A 15981-nucleotide genomic window follows, 5' to 3' on the forward strand; every position below is an offset into this window, starting at 1 on the left:
CCCAGAGACAGGTGGAAGATGGCAGAGCCTGCGTCTGCCCTGCTTGCCCCTCAGCTGAATCAACTTCCCCAGCAAACTTCTTCCTTTATTGTCACTTGGCATATCACATTATGCAACCAGGACTGCAGCAAGAATCACGCTGATGGAAGCAAGAAGTCTGGGGCTCGAGAGTCACCAGAGCATGGCAGCCAGGAGATGGCACCTTGAGGTGGTGTGGAGGCTAGGCCTTAGGTGTCCCTCAGCTATGGGGAGGCTGAGAGTCCCTCATCGATAGATAATCCTCTGACTCCTGGTCCTTGGGCATTTACCGATGAAGACAGATTTTGGCCTGGCTGTGGATGAAAGAGATTGGCCAGGGCTAAGGAAAGGGACTCTTCCCAGCCCCTGCTGTGAGAAGGGATGGGCTGGATCGCTTCCCCATGGTTTACATGGTGGATGATACGTTGGTGACCTGGGCCTTGGTCTTGTTCAGCCTCTGGACTCAGCCTTGCACACAGACTATGGCAGGTGCTGAGGACAGGGCCTGGCAGGCACTTGGCTTGGACCTTGGGCCTTGCTAGAGAATGCTTTTCTGGCTCAGTCAAACTGGAGGGCCTGGGAGCCAAGGCAGTGAGCCACGGTAGGTGTCCATTCCAAAGTGGGTTTGGCTGTGGAACTGGCAGGCCTGGGCCTGGGCTCAGAGCTTGGCCCTGGGGTGGTTCTGGAGTAGGGTACGCATGTCCAGCAGAGCTTTTTCCAAGTAGTGAGCCATGCGGGCGGCGTTGGTCTCGGCACAGCTGTTGTAGGCTGACACGGAAAAGTTGATATGGGCCTCCATGGGATTGTAGCAGATGCCATAACCATCTGGTACCACAGGTCCAAAGAACATGACACAGTCTGTCTTGGCAGGGACCTGGGGACAGCAGGATCTAAGCTTTCATACCTAGGCCTGCGGTGGCCCTCCTGCCCCTTGGGTGTACCAGTTTGCCCCTCTGTATCTACTCCTCTTCTGTGCACGTTACTTTTCTCCATAGGGTGAGCCTTCCTTCACATTCCTAGAGGGAGCACTAGTGCTCCCTCTGCCCTCCTCAGGGCTCCTGTGGTGTTCCCTCTGCCCTCCTCAGGGTTCCTGTGGTGTTCCCTCTGACCTCAGGGCTCCTGTGGTGCTCCCTCCGCCCTCCTCAGGGTTCCCAGCCTGCCCCGGGCCCCGAGGCCACGTCTGCCTCCTTGCTTGTGCTCCACAAATACTGTGAGCTTCCTGGGACTGTGCTTATGTCCAGCTGTGTCCCAGCACCCAGCCGGTACTCACCAGGTAGTCAGTTACAGTGGCCAGTGAGTGAATGGCACATTCTCTCTCTTAAGAGGCCTAAGCCTTCCCACCCTTGTTACAGCAGTGTCCCTACCCCAAGCTGCTGCTTGGGAACCCAGTTGTTCTGGCAGTGAGCCTCTGGTGATGTGTTGTGTGGGCCACATCACCAGTAAAGTCCAGCTGCCAGTGAATTGTAAAGATTATTTATATTTTATGTGTGTGTGTGTGCCCACAGAGGCTAGCAGAGGACATCGGATCCCAGGAATTAAGGTTACAGGTGCTTGTAAACGACCTGATGTGGGTGCTGGGAACTGAACCTGGGTCCTTTGGAAGAACAGCAAGTGCTCTTAGCCATCTCTCCAGCCCTGCCAATGGGTTCTATTCTCCTGTGTCCTAGGGCTCCTGGGCCAGCGGCCTACCTGGCTGGTAGACAGGTTGAAGTGCATGGCAATGGCGTAGGAGGTGTCCATGAAGATGTCAGGCATGCTCACCAGGTCCTCGATGGCCTGCAGCTTCAGACCCAGCAGGTGCCGGTCAAAGGCCTCCCCTCGGATGGCCTGTGGGTGGAAGAACTGTGTCAGAGGCAGGGGCTACAGGGTCGATCACAAGGCATCCCTGCCCTCCTCAGGAACCTGTGACCGTGTTGACCCTTCCAGACACTGGTCTCTTAGAACCATGAGACCAAGGTGCCCAGGCAGAATTGTCCTCACCTCCCAGATGGGGAAACCCAGGGTTACAGAGGGTAGACTTCTGCCCAGGGAGGCAGGGCATACAGGATTAAAACATAGGGGAGAGCTAGAGAGTGCATGGAACATGATCAGCGCCTGGGTATGCCATGTAACAAGGGCAGGGCTTATACATGCTGTATAATAGGTGGCGTCTGTACATGTGTTCAACAGGGCAATGTCTGCACATGTTGTGTGACATGGGGCAGTGTGCGTTCCATATGACAGGCAGTGTCTGTGTATGTCTTGTAGCATGGGCACGCACTGATGGCCACACCACCACCTTCCTCAACTGCTGGAGAACAGGAGAGATGCCACGTATTGGGCCTCTAGAGAGAGAGTGAGAAACACAAGATCAGAGGGCCTGTGCTCACTGGGATCATAGAACTGGGACCAGGGCGGTTACTACGATGATCCTAGTTATACCAGCTATCAAATGGTGTTATTAATTTAAAATAGACTTCCATGTGCTCCAAAACTCTGGGAAGAGGCAGTTCTTAGCAGGAATGGATGGAAGGTGGACAAAGAGGCAGGGTAAGGACAGTGAGGAAGGGGAGCAGCGCTTACTTACTCGGTCAGTGTAGGCTCGGTGGGCCTGCACAGCCTTCCGAAGCAGCTCCACCTTCTGATGCTCCTGGGGGTGGGTGGGAACAGAGGTAGCTGAAGCCCTGTCCTTCCTCTCCCTCTCCCACCTTAGCAGCTTGATCTGTACCGAGCACCACACAAGTGCTGAATTGCCATCTCCTCATTCTCTAGAGCCCAGCACTCATGCACATGTGAGTGGACAGAGGATGGCATCTCTTACAGATACCTGGTTTTGTTTCAGCGGCCAGAAAGCTTAGAACGAAATTCATGGCTCCATCTTCTGTTAACACCCCTTTGCCCATTGTGGGCTGAAATACCATAGAGGAGTAATCCATGTGCAGAAGAGTGTGAACAGAAAGGAAGGAGATGGCAGAAGCTCAGCCTACACACCCTTGCTCCAGACCTCTCACCGGTACTTTGGAGTCATCCATGCCTTTGACAAAGGCCAGCGAGTCTGTGGAGGCCGAGCGGATGGTGTCAGTGCGGCCCAGGTGAAACATGCGCAGAGAGGCACTTTCATATGTGGCACACGCCTGCCCATAGATCCTGGATGGAAGGTGGGTCTCAGCACACCCGTTTCCCCAGGGCTGCCTCTACCTTCCCTCCCCTACTCTGTGGGGCAGGTGATCAGGCAGGGCACACCTGTAGTATGCCAGCTGCAGAGCTATCTGGATGAAGGCATCAGGGCTTAGCTTCTGTGACTTGGGGAAGTCCTTTCCAAAGTGATGGAATACCAGCATCATGATGTCCAGGTCCTGGATCATGCTGGGGTGGAGACGCAGGAGGCATGTGTGAGAAGCAGGCACCTGGAAGCCTCATGGCTGGTCCTCCCCTAAAAGGGCCCAGCCCTGCACTCACATGCTGATGTTCTGTTTGGCCTTCTCTATGTCGTTCTTGATCTCCGGTGTGATGTTGAACCGCAGCTTCTTGGGCATGGGCAGGGGCACCATAGGAGACCGTACAAGCTCAGGCTTTTTTCTACATAGGACAGGGAGGCTTACGGCTCATGCTGGTGTCACTGAAGCCCACGAGTGTCCCTGAGACAGAGGTGGGGGGGAGAGTCCCTGAAGCTAGGGGTAGGAGGTTCAGAGATTATGGGCTAGCTCCTGTGGAAACTGACTTCACTCTAGCGTTTAAGAGCTCAGATGGGGGTTGGGGATTTAGCTCAGTGGTAGAGCGCTTGCCTAGCAAGCACAAGGCCCTGGGCAAGGCCCTGGGTTCAGTCCTCAGCTCTTAAAAAAAAAAAAAAAAAAAAAAGACAAAATAACAAAAAGACCAAAAAATTAAGAGCTCAGATGGAAGCCAGACATAATGGGTACATCCTTAGTCCTACACCGCTTAGAGGAGGCAGAGGCAGGTGGATTTCTGAGTTTGAGGCTAGCCTGGATGAGTTAGAGAATTCTAGGCCAACCAGGCTATAGTGAGACTGTTTAAAAACAAACAAACAAACACAAAGGGGCCAGTGGGAGAGTGTCTGGGGACAACAGCCCTGCCCACGGCCACGAGCTGGGAAGTTCAGGGCTAGAGGCAGACTTTAAAACACTACAGCCTCTGCGGCTTCCTTCAGCTCAGCAGTCAAGAGTGCTGGCTGCTCTGCTCTCCCAGAAGTCCTGAGTTCAAACCACATGGTGGCTCAGAAACATCTATAACGGGATCTAATGCCCTCTTCTGGTGTGCAGGCATATATGCAGACAAAGCCACCATATACATAAAACATGTAAACAAACCTTTAAAAATTTTTTTTCTAAGCCAGACAGTAGTGGCACACGCCTTTAATCCCAGAACTCAGGAGGCAGAGGCAGGATCTCTGCCTAGATCTCTGAGTCTAAGGCCAGCCTGGTCTACAGAGTGAGTTCCAGGACAGCCAGGGCTATATAGAGAAGCCCTATCTTAAAAAAAAAAAAAAAAAAAAGAAAAAAAATCTAAAAGGGAGTCTGTTCTTCAAATGAGAGTAACATTTCTCTACAAGCTAAGTCTGTCCTCTGCATGCCACCTGCCACCAGGAACTGGGGAATGAGGCTGGAATCATACTCACGTATACTCCATGACGTGGTCCACAAGAGCGACGATGGGGGGCCCTTCTGCAGCTGCGTGCTCATAAACCATCCCACAGGAGCCATCTTCTGCCACGATGAACTGTGGTGAGAAAGGAGACATGCTGTCAGCCCCAGATTGCTGGAGGGGGGCTCCTTGGCCCACTTGCTCTCTGGGTGGGTCTCATAGGAAGGGTCCCTGAAGCCATCTCCAGTCCATTTGCAGATCTACCCAAGTGCTCTCTGCTCACATATCTGAGAGCAGATCCTCAGAGGCACACCCCCAGCAGTTCTGCTCCTGTGTGTGAGCACAGAGGAAAAGTCACCCCCAGACTGCACACTGACTGACCCCAGACGGTGTCTGACATGCTGAAGGGCTCTGCTGGGGGTGTCAGTGGCATGCAGGCCTGGTAATGACAGGCCGGTTGCCTGGTAATTACAGCAGCATCCACAGCATCCAACCTCCTCGCTTCCTGCCTGCTTTACAAGCAGGAGGCTGGGGACGCTGGGCCTAAGGAGGGGGCAGGAAGTTCAAAGCCTCGGTGAGCCAAACTTTGGGGCCCTGGCCCTGCCAGGTCCTCACTTGCCTGCAGAGTTTTGTCGAACCAGCGGTTGCCACTGTTGAGCTTGCTGCCGCCGCCGTGTAGCATCTGGCCTGCCACATGGTTGCGGTAGACGTCATCTGAGACTCTGGGTACTGGCTTGTCCAGGCACACAGTGAAGATGCTCTTCTGTATGGAGATCACCGACTCCCGGTTGACTTTGTCTGTAGGAGTTGGGGTAGGTGTAGGGAGCCTCAGAGCCCACTGTCTACTGCCCTGGGCTCTTCTTGCTTCATGCCCTCTGGAGATGGGGACTTCCCCACCTTGGGTGCCTTCAGGGCATGTGGGGAACTGTGAATGCACAGTGAGCTTTGCCTACAACGAATTCCTACAGGTATGCCCCATGTGACAAAGGCCGGGCCTAACACTTGGCACATTATAGACATAGAGAAGCAGAAGTCCAACAGTCACATGGAAAGCTGGCGTGGCAGTCCAGGATCCAAAACCAGCAATCAGCCCATGGCCAGTATGGGGTTTGAAGGGAGTGGTTCTGGGAGCAAAGAGTATATAGAGAAGGATACCTCAGCCAGAACACTTGTCTAAATCCAACTTGCTACTTCATAGGGAGAAACTGGCTTTGTCAACCTGAACCTTGGTTTTCTCATCTATAAAATGGGCCAGTACCTGCTCCAAATTGAGAGGGTCCGATGAAATGGTGGTTGCCCCAGCTCAGGACTGGACCTATCTAGCATGTAAGGAAGCCCCTGCCCTGGAAGTACCTTTGGTGAGGTTGCTATAGGCCTTGGCCCAGGTGTTTCGGTGGTTGGAAGTCAGGATGCCAACAGGCTCTTTGTTGGATTGCAGTGAGGAGTTCCAGATCTTTTCTAGCTGCACAAAGATCTGATCAGAGGTGAGTGGCGTCCCATCGCTGTGGTACACGTCTAGCTCGAAAAACTGTTAGGCCCGACGGAGAGAAGGGGCTGAGTGATCATTAGGTAGAGAACGACCACCAGCCTCCCCTGGCCTTGGCAATGGAGGCCACAACCAGCAGCCTGGGCCAGGAGAGCTGGGCTGGGAGGGGCAGGCAGAGGGCTGGGGCTGGGCACCTCGGACAGGGCAGTGTACCCACCTGGTAGTTATGCACCACGGTTATATGCGTGGGTGGTTTCTTTGACTTTAAGAAGTTCACCACTGAGTCCTGCTTGGGGCCGGGCACGCGGCAAGAAGATAGGATTTGATAATACTGGTTCATGCACAGTGGCTGTCCTCCCAGGAATTCAACCGGCAGCGTCTCGCTGTAGGAGAGTCACTGGGCAGGTGAATGGGGAAGAGGCCAGGGTAGACAGACACCTGCTCTACTACTTGGATCTGGGTGAGGGACCTATTCCTTGTATCTAGTTGCCACCAGCGTGAACAGGGTGAGTAGGGTGTAAAGGTGAAAGTACAGGCCTTGAGGGATTGGAGTCTGCTATGAGTCACCCACAAACTGCCTCCTTCTCCCTTATCTGGGCTTCAGTTTGTCACAGGCAACTGTAATCCATTTTGGCTAGGATGACAAGGTCACTAGGAGAAGTCCTGGGAGCTGAAGCAGAAGACTTACATGTCCCCACTCTACCCAATCACTGTCCTAAACCCCTTCCAAAGCTAGGTCAACAGGAAGTGAAAATGATGTGGGCCTGCTCGGTGCCCGTGCTGACACACTGGTTATTCAGGGCTGGAGCCAGGGGTGGCTATGGTATTAGGCAGGGGTGGGCAAGGGTGGTATTCAGGTCGGGGCGGGGCTGCTCACTTGTCAATCATGGACTTGAAATCCAATACTCCCTCGATGAGTTTGGCAGCAAACCTGGAGAATGAAGCAGAGCTCTGAAGCCATGTGGACATCTACTGGGGACCCTGGATAAGGATGTTGGCCAAGTGTGGGAAGGACCTGTTAAATCACCACTCCCCCTCAGGTGACACAGGCCTAAGGAATTCAAAGTAGACCCGCAGTAGTGAGACCCTTCTGAACTTCTCTTCATCTTTAGTGGGGAAATGCTGGCGTCGAGAGGACCTGAAAGGCCCTGAGTGTTGCCCAGCAGTGGTGCACTATGGCAGGCTAAGAGGCTAGTGGTGACTGACTCCCACCGAGGGCCAGGCCGGCCTGAAGTATTCCTTATGTGGAGACTCATTACCTTGGTGAAATAGTTAAGGGGTCCAAGTATCCCTGCTGCTATGTCCCTTTCTCTTTATGAGTCTTTGTGTCCCCATGACACTGGTGTCAACCTCTTCCTCTTTGGGCTATTCAGGATTTCCTGGCTCACACCAATTACCTCCCAATGTCTGAGGCTATCCCCTACCCCATTATAGATGGATAAAGTAAGAAATGTAAAATAAAGATACTTTATCCAGTATGTGAGAGAACCCAGGCTGAGTCCCATCTGTAACCAGGAGGCCCTGGTCCCTTTATTATCTGTGTGTGTGAAGCCCAGAATCTAGCGCATGCTGGACAGTCACGGACCACTGAGCCACACTTCTTTCTTCCTTTCCCCTTTTGGCTTCTCTGTTCTTGCCCTGGTCTCTTTAAGAGAAGCTGGTGCCAGGAGTGAGTGGCAGGCTCCTGGGCAGGAGATCCTGCTGTTAGTATTTTTATCTCTGGTAGGACTGGAACAGGGGCCAGGGCAGGTGACATGGCTGAATATGGAAAAGGGGACTGTGTATAAAGGTCACTGTGTGGCCAGCTGACGAGAGTGGGAGGGACTCGGGGCACGGTTGGAGGGTGAATGATTATAAAGCCCTGGCACTAGAAGCCTGTTCTCTTAACTTGAGTTGTGACCATGGGAGATGGTCCCCTCATTGTTCTGAACCTCAGTTTCCCCATCTGTGAGATGAGGCTGTTGGTGGGGTAAAAGCATAAGGCCAAGCAAGGCCTTTCTAGTTTCCTAGGGTGCAGACTTGAGGGTTCTGGAAACACACAGAACCCTGTCCATGGGCACTGCCCAGCCTTGTGCCAGTCTCAGACACTCACCGGAGCTGACCCTGTAGATCCATGAAGTCCTGCTTGGGCAGCATCACTCCTGGGCTGGAGTAGATGACCACAGGCTGGCGGAACTGGAGATAGGCTGTCTTGAGCCACCACTCGGACAGCTGGGCAAGGACCAGATAGAACTGATCAGGGGGTGCCCCTGGGGTCCTCTGGCCTCTCTGCAGGACAGTCTCCCAGGAAACGCTGAGGTTCACAGTACCCCTCCATAACTCCTTCAACATCATCTTCCCCTGAGCTTATGCAATTGGCACTGCCAAGAGAATAGCCTGAGAGAAACAACTAAAAGCAAACTTGGCAAAGGGATATAGCAGTGAGCAGCTTTCCTCTTGTTTCTGTGTGTATGTGTGAGGCTTGAACCCAGAACTACACACACACACACCACACACACACACAACACACACACACACGTGCGCGCACACACACACTAATCAGCACAGTCTGTGGCTAAGCCCTTACTTTTTCTTACAAATTCCCTGTCAATGATTATAATATAGTCCCCTTGTAATAAATGAAATACATCCCTAGATGTGTAGAATAAAGTACAAGGATAGCACGTAAGAAGGAAGCCCAGTGAGTGGGTTTCCAACCATCTCCAGCTGGGAATTGTCCAAGGAGCCAGCAACCTGCATCAGGACTCTCCACAGGGACTGGTGCTCCTCAGTGGCCTTAGACTAGGAGATGGACACTGGCTTTCATCTCAAAATCAGGGCAATTCTAAGGGGGAGCCTTACTGAGAGGGCAAGTTATTGTAATAGTGAGAACATGAGGGTGGGTCCTTTTTCTGCCCCATGGATGGGGTTTCTTAGGATCAGCCATAGGCATGGGGTGAACGGCCTTTGTGCTCATTACAACTCATAGTAAGTAGGTATTTGTCCCTAACTTCCACCTATCCCCCTTTGCTTTTTATTTTATTTTTATTTATTGATCTCACTATGTGCCATTGGCTAGCCTAGAGCTTTGCAGAGTAGACTCGCTCGAAGAGATCTGCCTATGTGTCTCCCTGTGCTAGGCATGGACCACCACGCCTATACCCTGTCTCCCTGTGCTAGGCATGGACCACCACGCCTATACCCTGTCTCTTAGAAGTTCCTAGACCTCAAGACCTGGGCCTCCCAGTGTGCTCCATGCCCATCCCAACCAGCAGCAGGATAGGTCTACGTAACATACAGTGGCTAGCCTGTGGCATCAGGCCACTCATCCAGGGCCCTTGGTAAGAGAGAAGGGAAGGTGACTTGCCACAGGCTGGATAAACATGTGACTGCCATCTGCTGACTCATAGCCAAGGACTGGACCCCCTGAGGCATGCAGGCCTTCCTGTACATCTCAGGGTCTTCCTGAGAGCTACTGTGAGGATGTGGACTTTGGTCCACCTCTCTAGGTCTCAGCTTCCTCAGTGGTAGGAAGTGGACAGACAAGGGCTCCGTCTCATGCAGGGCCCTTCACACCTGCAAGGACTGCAGGCTACAGTTTAGACACAGGGGAGAAGGTGCTTCCTGGCAGAGTCAGCAATGCTTCAAGGGCCCTGAGATGGTCCCAACTCTAGTCAGAGCCTTTGGCTTCAAAGATTCCTTGGCCAATGAAGTCAGAAAGCCACTAGACCCCAGAATCTCTAAGGTCTTTTTAAGGCCAGCATTCTGACTTCAGTAGTCAAAGGCTCTGACCTGCTAAGGCTTGGCAAATGCTTGTCCCTAACGACTCCCACCTGTGGCTACAGACGCCACTGAGGCCGATCGACCTGTCTCCTATTGCGGTCGGCCCAGATCCACAGGTCTACCCCAGAGTCTGTATCTACAGATCCACCAGTTCAGATGGAGAATATTTGAAAAATAAAAACTTGCATTCATATTGAACGCATAGGCCTTTATTTTCACTTCTTGATAATGATCTCTTCTAAATATAAACTATGTAAATAAACTGTATAAATAAATAAACTATATAAATTAAATATATAAATACGCATACTTATTTACCCAGCGATTATACTGTGTTAGGTCTCCCACCATCTGGAGATGACTTAGGGTCCATGGGAACAGGTATTTAGGTGAGACCGAAATGCTGAACTCCCTAAGGGACTTGAACCTCTGTAGTTCTTGGTATCTGTGGGGCCATGTACACAGAGGGTGACTGTTTTTCACCCAGCTGTCCCCCACGGCCAGCTTCCTCCTCAAGCTTCATATTGGTAACCTCCTACTTCCCAGCTGCTTTAAAAAGGGGGCATCTCACTCCTCAGTCCCCTGCATTAGCAAGTACCATTGGCTGTCTTCCAAACAGCCTTGGACCTCATGACTTCCTGTCTCCTTGTGTCAGGCTCAGGCGCAAACACTTCCCTTTAGGTGAAGGTCTCGGCCTCTTCATTGCCCCTGGCTCCTGCCCTTGCTTCCTTCCCAGCAGCTTGGGCTCTTTTTTTCCCCCTTAATCTTTATGTATAATGTGAATACAGAAATGTGTACCATGCACCAGTGTGGATGTATTTTATAAATTGAACTAACTTAACTGATCAGACACAGAGGAACATGTAAAACAACCTCAGACTGACACAAATTCCCTGCCTCAGCTGTCCCACCAAGCTCAAGTGTACATGCCTTTCCTGACTGCCCATCCTGCTCTGAACACACTGCAGCCCAGGCTCTATCCCAAAGCAGGCCATATTGCTGCTCCCTTTTCCTCCTGCCCTCCCTCTGACAGACACTGCCATCCATGTCTCTGCCTCCTTCCCCTCAGTCTCATACACGCTAGGGAAATGTGCCCCCACAGAGCCACAGTCCCAGCCAATAGGACCTTTCTAAAACTCTCCATGTAATCTGCTGAACATGGCTTCACCTGCTGCTGTACAATCCCGGTTATCAGCCTTCTCTCCCATGCCCCTGAGTGTCAGCTCTAGGGGTGCTCTGGAGGACCTACGGCCCCCTGGGCGACTGTCAGGATGCTGCCACCTCACTTACCCAGTTCTCCATTTTCTTGGCCCTGCGCTCCAGTCCCTTCTGCAGGCGTTCCCCTACACCCCCTGAGGTCTGAAACGCGTCCACCAGTTGCTTGGTGTGAGCCCATTCTTCCTCACTCACAATGGGCTGTAGGGCCTTGAGGTAATGGTCCAGGGACTGCTGAAGTGGGGGCACTGGCAGCCGTGGCAGTGCATCCTGGTGGGCCTTGAAGCGACCGGAAACCTTCATCAAGGAGGAGGGCTTGAGGAGGCCCAGGGGTTTTCCCTGCGGGATGCAGAACAGTCTACTCATTCTCTCAGACTCAAGCACAGCTTGTGGCAAACTACAGTCCTAGGGCTTATATGCCATCCCCAGAGGCAAAGACGGCTTCATGGGTGGTGCCTGCCCTGGATGCCCAGCCCTCAAGGTATAGGAGTCCCACCTCTCAGGGGCCTAGAGGTGCAGCACAGAAGGCTAGGAAAGGGTGGAGGTGAGGATGAATGACATTATTGGGGTGGCAGGGGTAAGGGGGCCTCCCACCTGTCAGAATGCACAAGACCCATCATCTTTGCCCTGGGCAGATAAATCAGCCAGCAGAGAGGTGGCAGCTAGCTTTCTAAGCCGAAGCCCCCACCTTCTCAACTCCCGCTTCCAGCCTGAGGAATAGGAGGGAACTGGAAATGGGTGAGCCAGTGATAGCACCTCTGGGGGAGGCTTCAGCCTCTGTGCTCTCTCTTCACTGTGGGGCGATGGTAAGGGGCGTGGGCAGTGCTGCAGCAAGAGAGCCGAGTGGCCTGGCATGGAGGATGAGAGGTAGCAGAGAGACAGGGGAGGGAGTCCCGGAGACTCTGAAGGTGGCAGAAAGCAAGACAGGAAGGGCCCAGGCTGCTGGCACAGTGGCAGGCAAGCGGCAGAAGCGCCATTCCATACCTTCTGTCTCTGCTGCTCGTCCTCCATGGCAGGACTGAGGATGTGAGCCCTGTCTGTCTGCCTGGGCTGGATCTCTAAGCCTAACTGTGCTACCAATTGGACGAGCAGAAACTAGCAAGAGCAGCCACCTGCCTGGACTGGAAAGAGAAGACAAGATTCACAATTCAGGAGTGAAGGAGTCGTGAGGCAGTAGCCACTGGCGTGGTAGCATCTGAAGCTGAAGCAGTGGTAGCCATTGGGCTGCAGATGCTGTTCTAGGTAGCTCCCTAGCCTCCAGTAGAGGAGGAGTAAGGCAGGTAAGAGGGCTGGAGGCAGGCACTGAGGTAAGAGGAAACCTGAAACTTTCTCCTTTCTTCTTTGGATGGGCCCAGCGCCAGGGAGGCAAGCCAAGAGGCATTAAAAAAATCCACCTGTCAAAATCTTCATAGATCTTTTTGATGTGGGAAAACTTGGCTGGAGGGTGGGAACAGTCTGGCCGCTAACCTGTGGCCCTGAAATCAGTCCTGCTCGGGAATGGTGCAAGACAGTAGATGCCAGGAAAGGGCCACTAGTGGACAATGATTGCCACAACCTGCCCATCTGTTTCTCTTCTAGACCTAGGAGCTTTTGGTGGCCACCCCTCTCCAAAATCTGTTTTTTTTTTTTTATTTTAATTTTTATTTTTTTATGAGTTCTGGATCATTCAGGTTGGGATCAAAAGTGGGGGAGATATAGGGGGCAGCAGTACTTCAGTACTTTTGGTATGAATAATAACCCAAAGACCTCGTCTGTGGATTGGGCTAAATTTGATTAGCAGAGCCATGGGCTATGATTGTCTCCTTCCCTCAGTCTCTCTAGCATTGAAGTGGTTATGCCAGCACGGTGGTCCCAGAGGCTGTTGGATGGGATACGGCTTTTGAGGAGAGCAAGGAGGGTCTCAGGTGCTGCCGGGACTCCTAGGAGAATCTCAGTCTTAGCTGCCAACCCAGTGTCTGACAGGGCAGTACAGTTCTCAGCTGTACAAATAACTTGAATCAGAGAGGACAGCAGCTCACCATTAGGCTAGCTGCATTAGATAAGGATGGCAAGGGGCAGCCTGCCACCTCCTGCCACCTCCTGCCTCCTCCTGCCTGTTTTGGGGATTTTCACTACTAGTCTTCACCTGAGGTTCTCTTAGCCATATGCAATAGGGGAGGGTGAGCATCTAATGAACTCAAGGAGACTGAGCAACTGATCAGGTTTGGAGAAGTGGCTCTAGTCTGGGCAGAAGCAACAGCCTAGGGCTGAGCCCTCTAGGCTCTCTAGCCAGTAGTCCCGACAGGTGCCTGAGTCCGAATAACTGAGAGCCTGAAGGAGAAGTGGAGTGTAAAGGTACAAAAGACTTGAACCTAGGTTTCTCAGTCTTCTTCAGGGTCATTGACACTGAGTGCCACGGGTCTTGGGTTGGATCCCACCCCTTACCTGGTCTCCTCTGCCCACCTTGCAAATCGCACACTACCAGCCGGTGTGGGGTTCTCTTGACCACTGCTACCCTACAGCCCGAGGCCCGCCCGTCTTGTCCCGTCCAGGGCCCTTTTGGGCGCACTCACCACGGCTCTGACAGCAAAAGCTAACATCATCCCAGTCTGTTTGCGGACACTCGGTCCGCTCCGCCCCTCGCACTGAGTAAAGTCTGCGCCACCGCTGGGGTGCTGGGGTCAGTGGGTTCGCGGCTCGGTCTCTAGGTTCAAGGTCGCCGAGTCACTGCCGCTAGCCAGTAGAGGCGGCCCCGCGGCCACCGGGCCCGGCGGGCTGCCGGTGGGGCAGGACTCACGGGGCGGAGCTTGGGTGGATCACAGTCCCCGCCGCTAGCCTGAACCCAGGGGCGGGCCCAAGCCTGGGCGTGGCCACAGAGGGCGGGGCTTGTAGAGACGGACCTCTAGCTCAGCCGTTAGCAGCCAGGCACTGAGCTTCCGTCACGGGGTCACAACGGTAGTCACCGTCCAGCTCGCGCTCTCCGCCTCCGAAAGCTACCTAAGCTGTCGCGGCGGTCGCGTGCGTCCAAGTCTGACTGGTGTCCTTGGACGTCAGTCACTCTTGGAGTGGCAGGAGAACACAAGTGGGAACTGTCTCAGATTTCTTGGGTTGAGCCGTGCACAAAGATGACAGGTGGGCCTTGCTCCGAGAAAGTACTGCTGCCATACCTATTCCCTCTATCACCCCCACCAAACAAACAACAAACAAACAAACAAAAAGGGACCCGACGCCCCGCACAAATATGGCTGCCAGCTCTGCAGTTGGCTTGCAGACGTTAGTGCGCATGCTCTCTGGCGCCCCGCACTAAGATGGCCGCTGCCTCCGTCGGCGCGGCCGTCGCGAGACGGCAGTTGGTGGGCATGCTCCGTGAGTGCCTCGCACCGGCATGGCTGCCGCCTTCACACGAGTGACTGTAATTCTCGGCTTCCGGTCGTAGCCGGCCAGCGCTCATTTCCCTGCTAGAAGCGTGGTGGAGCCGGGGAGAGGTGCGGGGTGAACGGTGAGAGGGAACCGCGACCATCCGCTCCGGCTCCTGACCGAGAGATGGACGAGGGTGAGCGGCACTCGCCGCCAGGTAGGGCGGTCGGAGGGCCCGGCGTGCGGGTAGGAAAGGGGTGTGGCTCAGGGGTCCCCGGAGTCTGAGGAGATGGAGGGACGGAGGAGGCGAAGCTGACGGCCTGGCGGGTGTTGCAGGGCCAGAGCCCTGGGCTGCAGGCGGGTGGCGGGTGGCGGGGTGGCGGGGAGAGCGTCCCACCTCGGGGAGCCCAGGGTTATCCGGGCCGGGCGGGCAGAGCGGTGGAGAAGGGCAGAGCGCGTACAGGTAAAAGGCTCTTGATCTGGTGGCAGAGTTGCCTGAGGTCGGGGCGAGAGGGATCCAGGAGGATCTTTAGGAAACTGCTCGAGTGGACCTGGGCCTCGCTGGGACGCCAGCCTCCCCCGTTCCCTGCCCACCCTGCATCTCCTCTCTCTCTCTCTCTCTCTGTCTCCCCGCCCTCCTGCAGGCTTGGCTCTGGGGGTTTCAGTATCTGCAGAGTTAATTGAGAGAAACTACCCGCGGTGTCTAAACCACTAATTTAAAAAGGCTGTTTGGCAAGATGAGAGAGGGTTGGTGGCATCATCGTCCGTAACTTTTATTTACACTGTGGCCTTGTTGTGGTCCATCTCAAGTAACTAGGGCAGAGGTAGAGGCCAGATGCTTCGGGAGAGGCCGCCCCACCCCCCCACCCCCTTTTCCTGGAGGAGAAGAAAGCTGTTTGCCGACTCCGTGTAGTTCAGAAGGACTGGAAAATTCTTACAGAGAATGGATAGGTTGGCTAAACTCAGCTCATACTTTGAAAGTGTTTGATGTTTGATGATCCTTCCAATACAACTTCCTATTTTGTGGTCCCAAATAAAGTCTCAGGAGGGAGAAAATTTGAAAAAAGAGGCACCATTTCTGTGCCCCCCAAAATAGATGAGCACAGTGGAACTCAAAAACCACACATTTATTTTAAATTATACAAAACCTCTATGAATGTGTCCTGATCGAGTTTAATGTTGTCATCAAGAGATAATAGCTATCAGGTGATCAGACTCCTTTTGAAATGAGTGTCTCTGAAGATGAATAGAAAAGGGAAGTTGGGGACCAGAACTTGTGTACTGGAGGGGAAAAGAAACCAACCAACCTCAGGGAGGTTGTGGACATTTTTTGAGTTACACAGACTATATGGCAAGTCACCATGTGTGTCTTTTAGTAGACTGAAGTTGAGGAGACTGTGGCTCAGTAAGGGTGCCTGCTGCCAAGTCTGGCACCCTGAGTTCGATTCCTGGAACCCACAAGACAGAAGGATGGAAGTGACTTGCATGTTGTCCTCTGACCTCCACACACATGCTGTGGCTCATACATACACACACAGAGATTTAATTTTAAAATAATTTAAAATGAGGTTATCAAACTTTCC

At 53.3% G+C, this 15981-nt stretch overlaps 2 protein-coding genes across 12 annotated transcripts in view; one reads left to right on the forward strand and one right to left on the reverse strand.

Moving 5' to 3' along the window:
- Nucleotides 1–202: 202 nt before the first annotated feature.
- Nucleotides 203–13817, reverse strand: LOC117701987 (carnitine O-acetyltransferase). 9 transcript variants are annotated; one of them, XM_076706355.1, is made up of 15 exons: nt 13615–13817; nt 12047–12183; nt 11138–11401; nt 8178–8296; nt 6963–7016; nt 6303–6468; nt 5953–6127; nt 5219–5397; nt 4634–4734; nt 3457–3576; nt 3241–3363; nt 3009–3144; nt 2585–2647; nt 1708–1845; nt 203–892 (listed from the first exon to the last, which is right to left on the reverse strand). In XM_076706355.1, exons 2-15 carry the CDS (start codon nt 12071–12073, stop codon nt 677–679), a joined length of 1881 nt encoding a protein of 626 aa, XP_076562470.1. In that variant the 5' UTR covers nt 12074–12183; nt 13615–13817; the 3' UTR covers nt 203–676. The 9 variants fall into 9 exon arrangements, with proteins under 9 accessions (XP_076562470.1, XP_076562469.1, XP_076562472.1 ...); XM_076706354.1 differs by having other exon boundaries at nt 13505–13624; XM_076706357.1 differs by having other exon boundaries at nt 11138–11341; nt 13487–13623.
- Nucleotides 13818–14321: 504 nt separating this feature from the next.
- Nucleotides 14322–15981, forward strand: part of LOC117701986 (serine/threonine-protein phosphatase 2A activator) — a 31188-nt gene continuing 29528 nt past the window's right edge. Inside the window, exon 1 of one of the 3 annotated variants that reach the window (XM_034493382.2) lies at nt 14322–14615. In XM_034493382.2, coding sequence (XP_034349273.1) covers nt 14585–14615 — 31 coding nt within the window. In that variant the 5' untranslated portion in view covers nt 14322–14584. Of the gene's footprint in view, nt 14616–14842; nt 14862–15981 lie in introns of those variants that run through there. The other 2 variants (XM_034493381.2, XM_076706361.1) reach the window with 2 other exon arrangements.

This window comes from Arvicanthis niloticus, unplaced genomic scaffold (assembly GCF_011762505.2).
Source record: "Arvicanthis niloticus isolate mArvNil1 unplaced genomic scaffold, mArvNil1.pat.X pat_scaffold_378_arrow_ctg1, whole genome shotgun sequence".
Lineage (NCBI taxonomy): Eukaryota > Metazoa > Chordata > Mammalia > Rodentia > Muridae > Arvicanthis > Arvicanthis niloticus.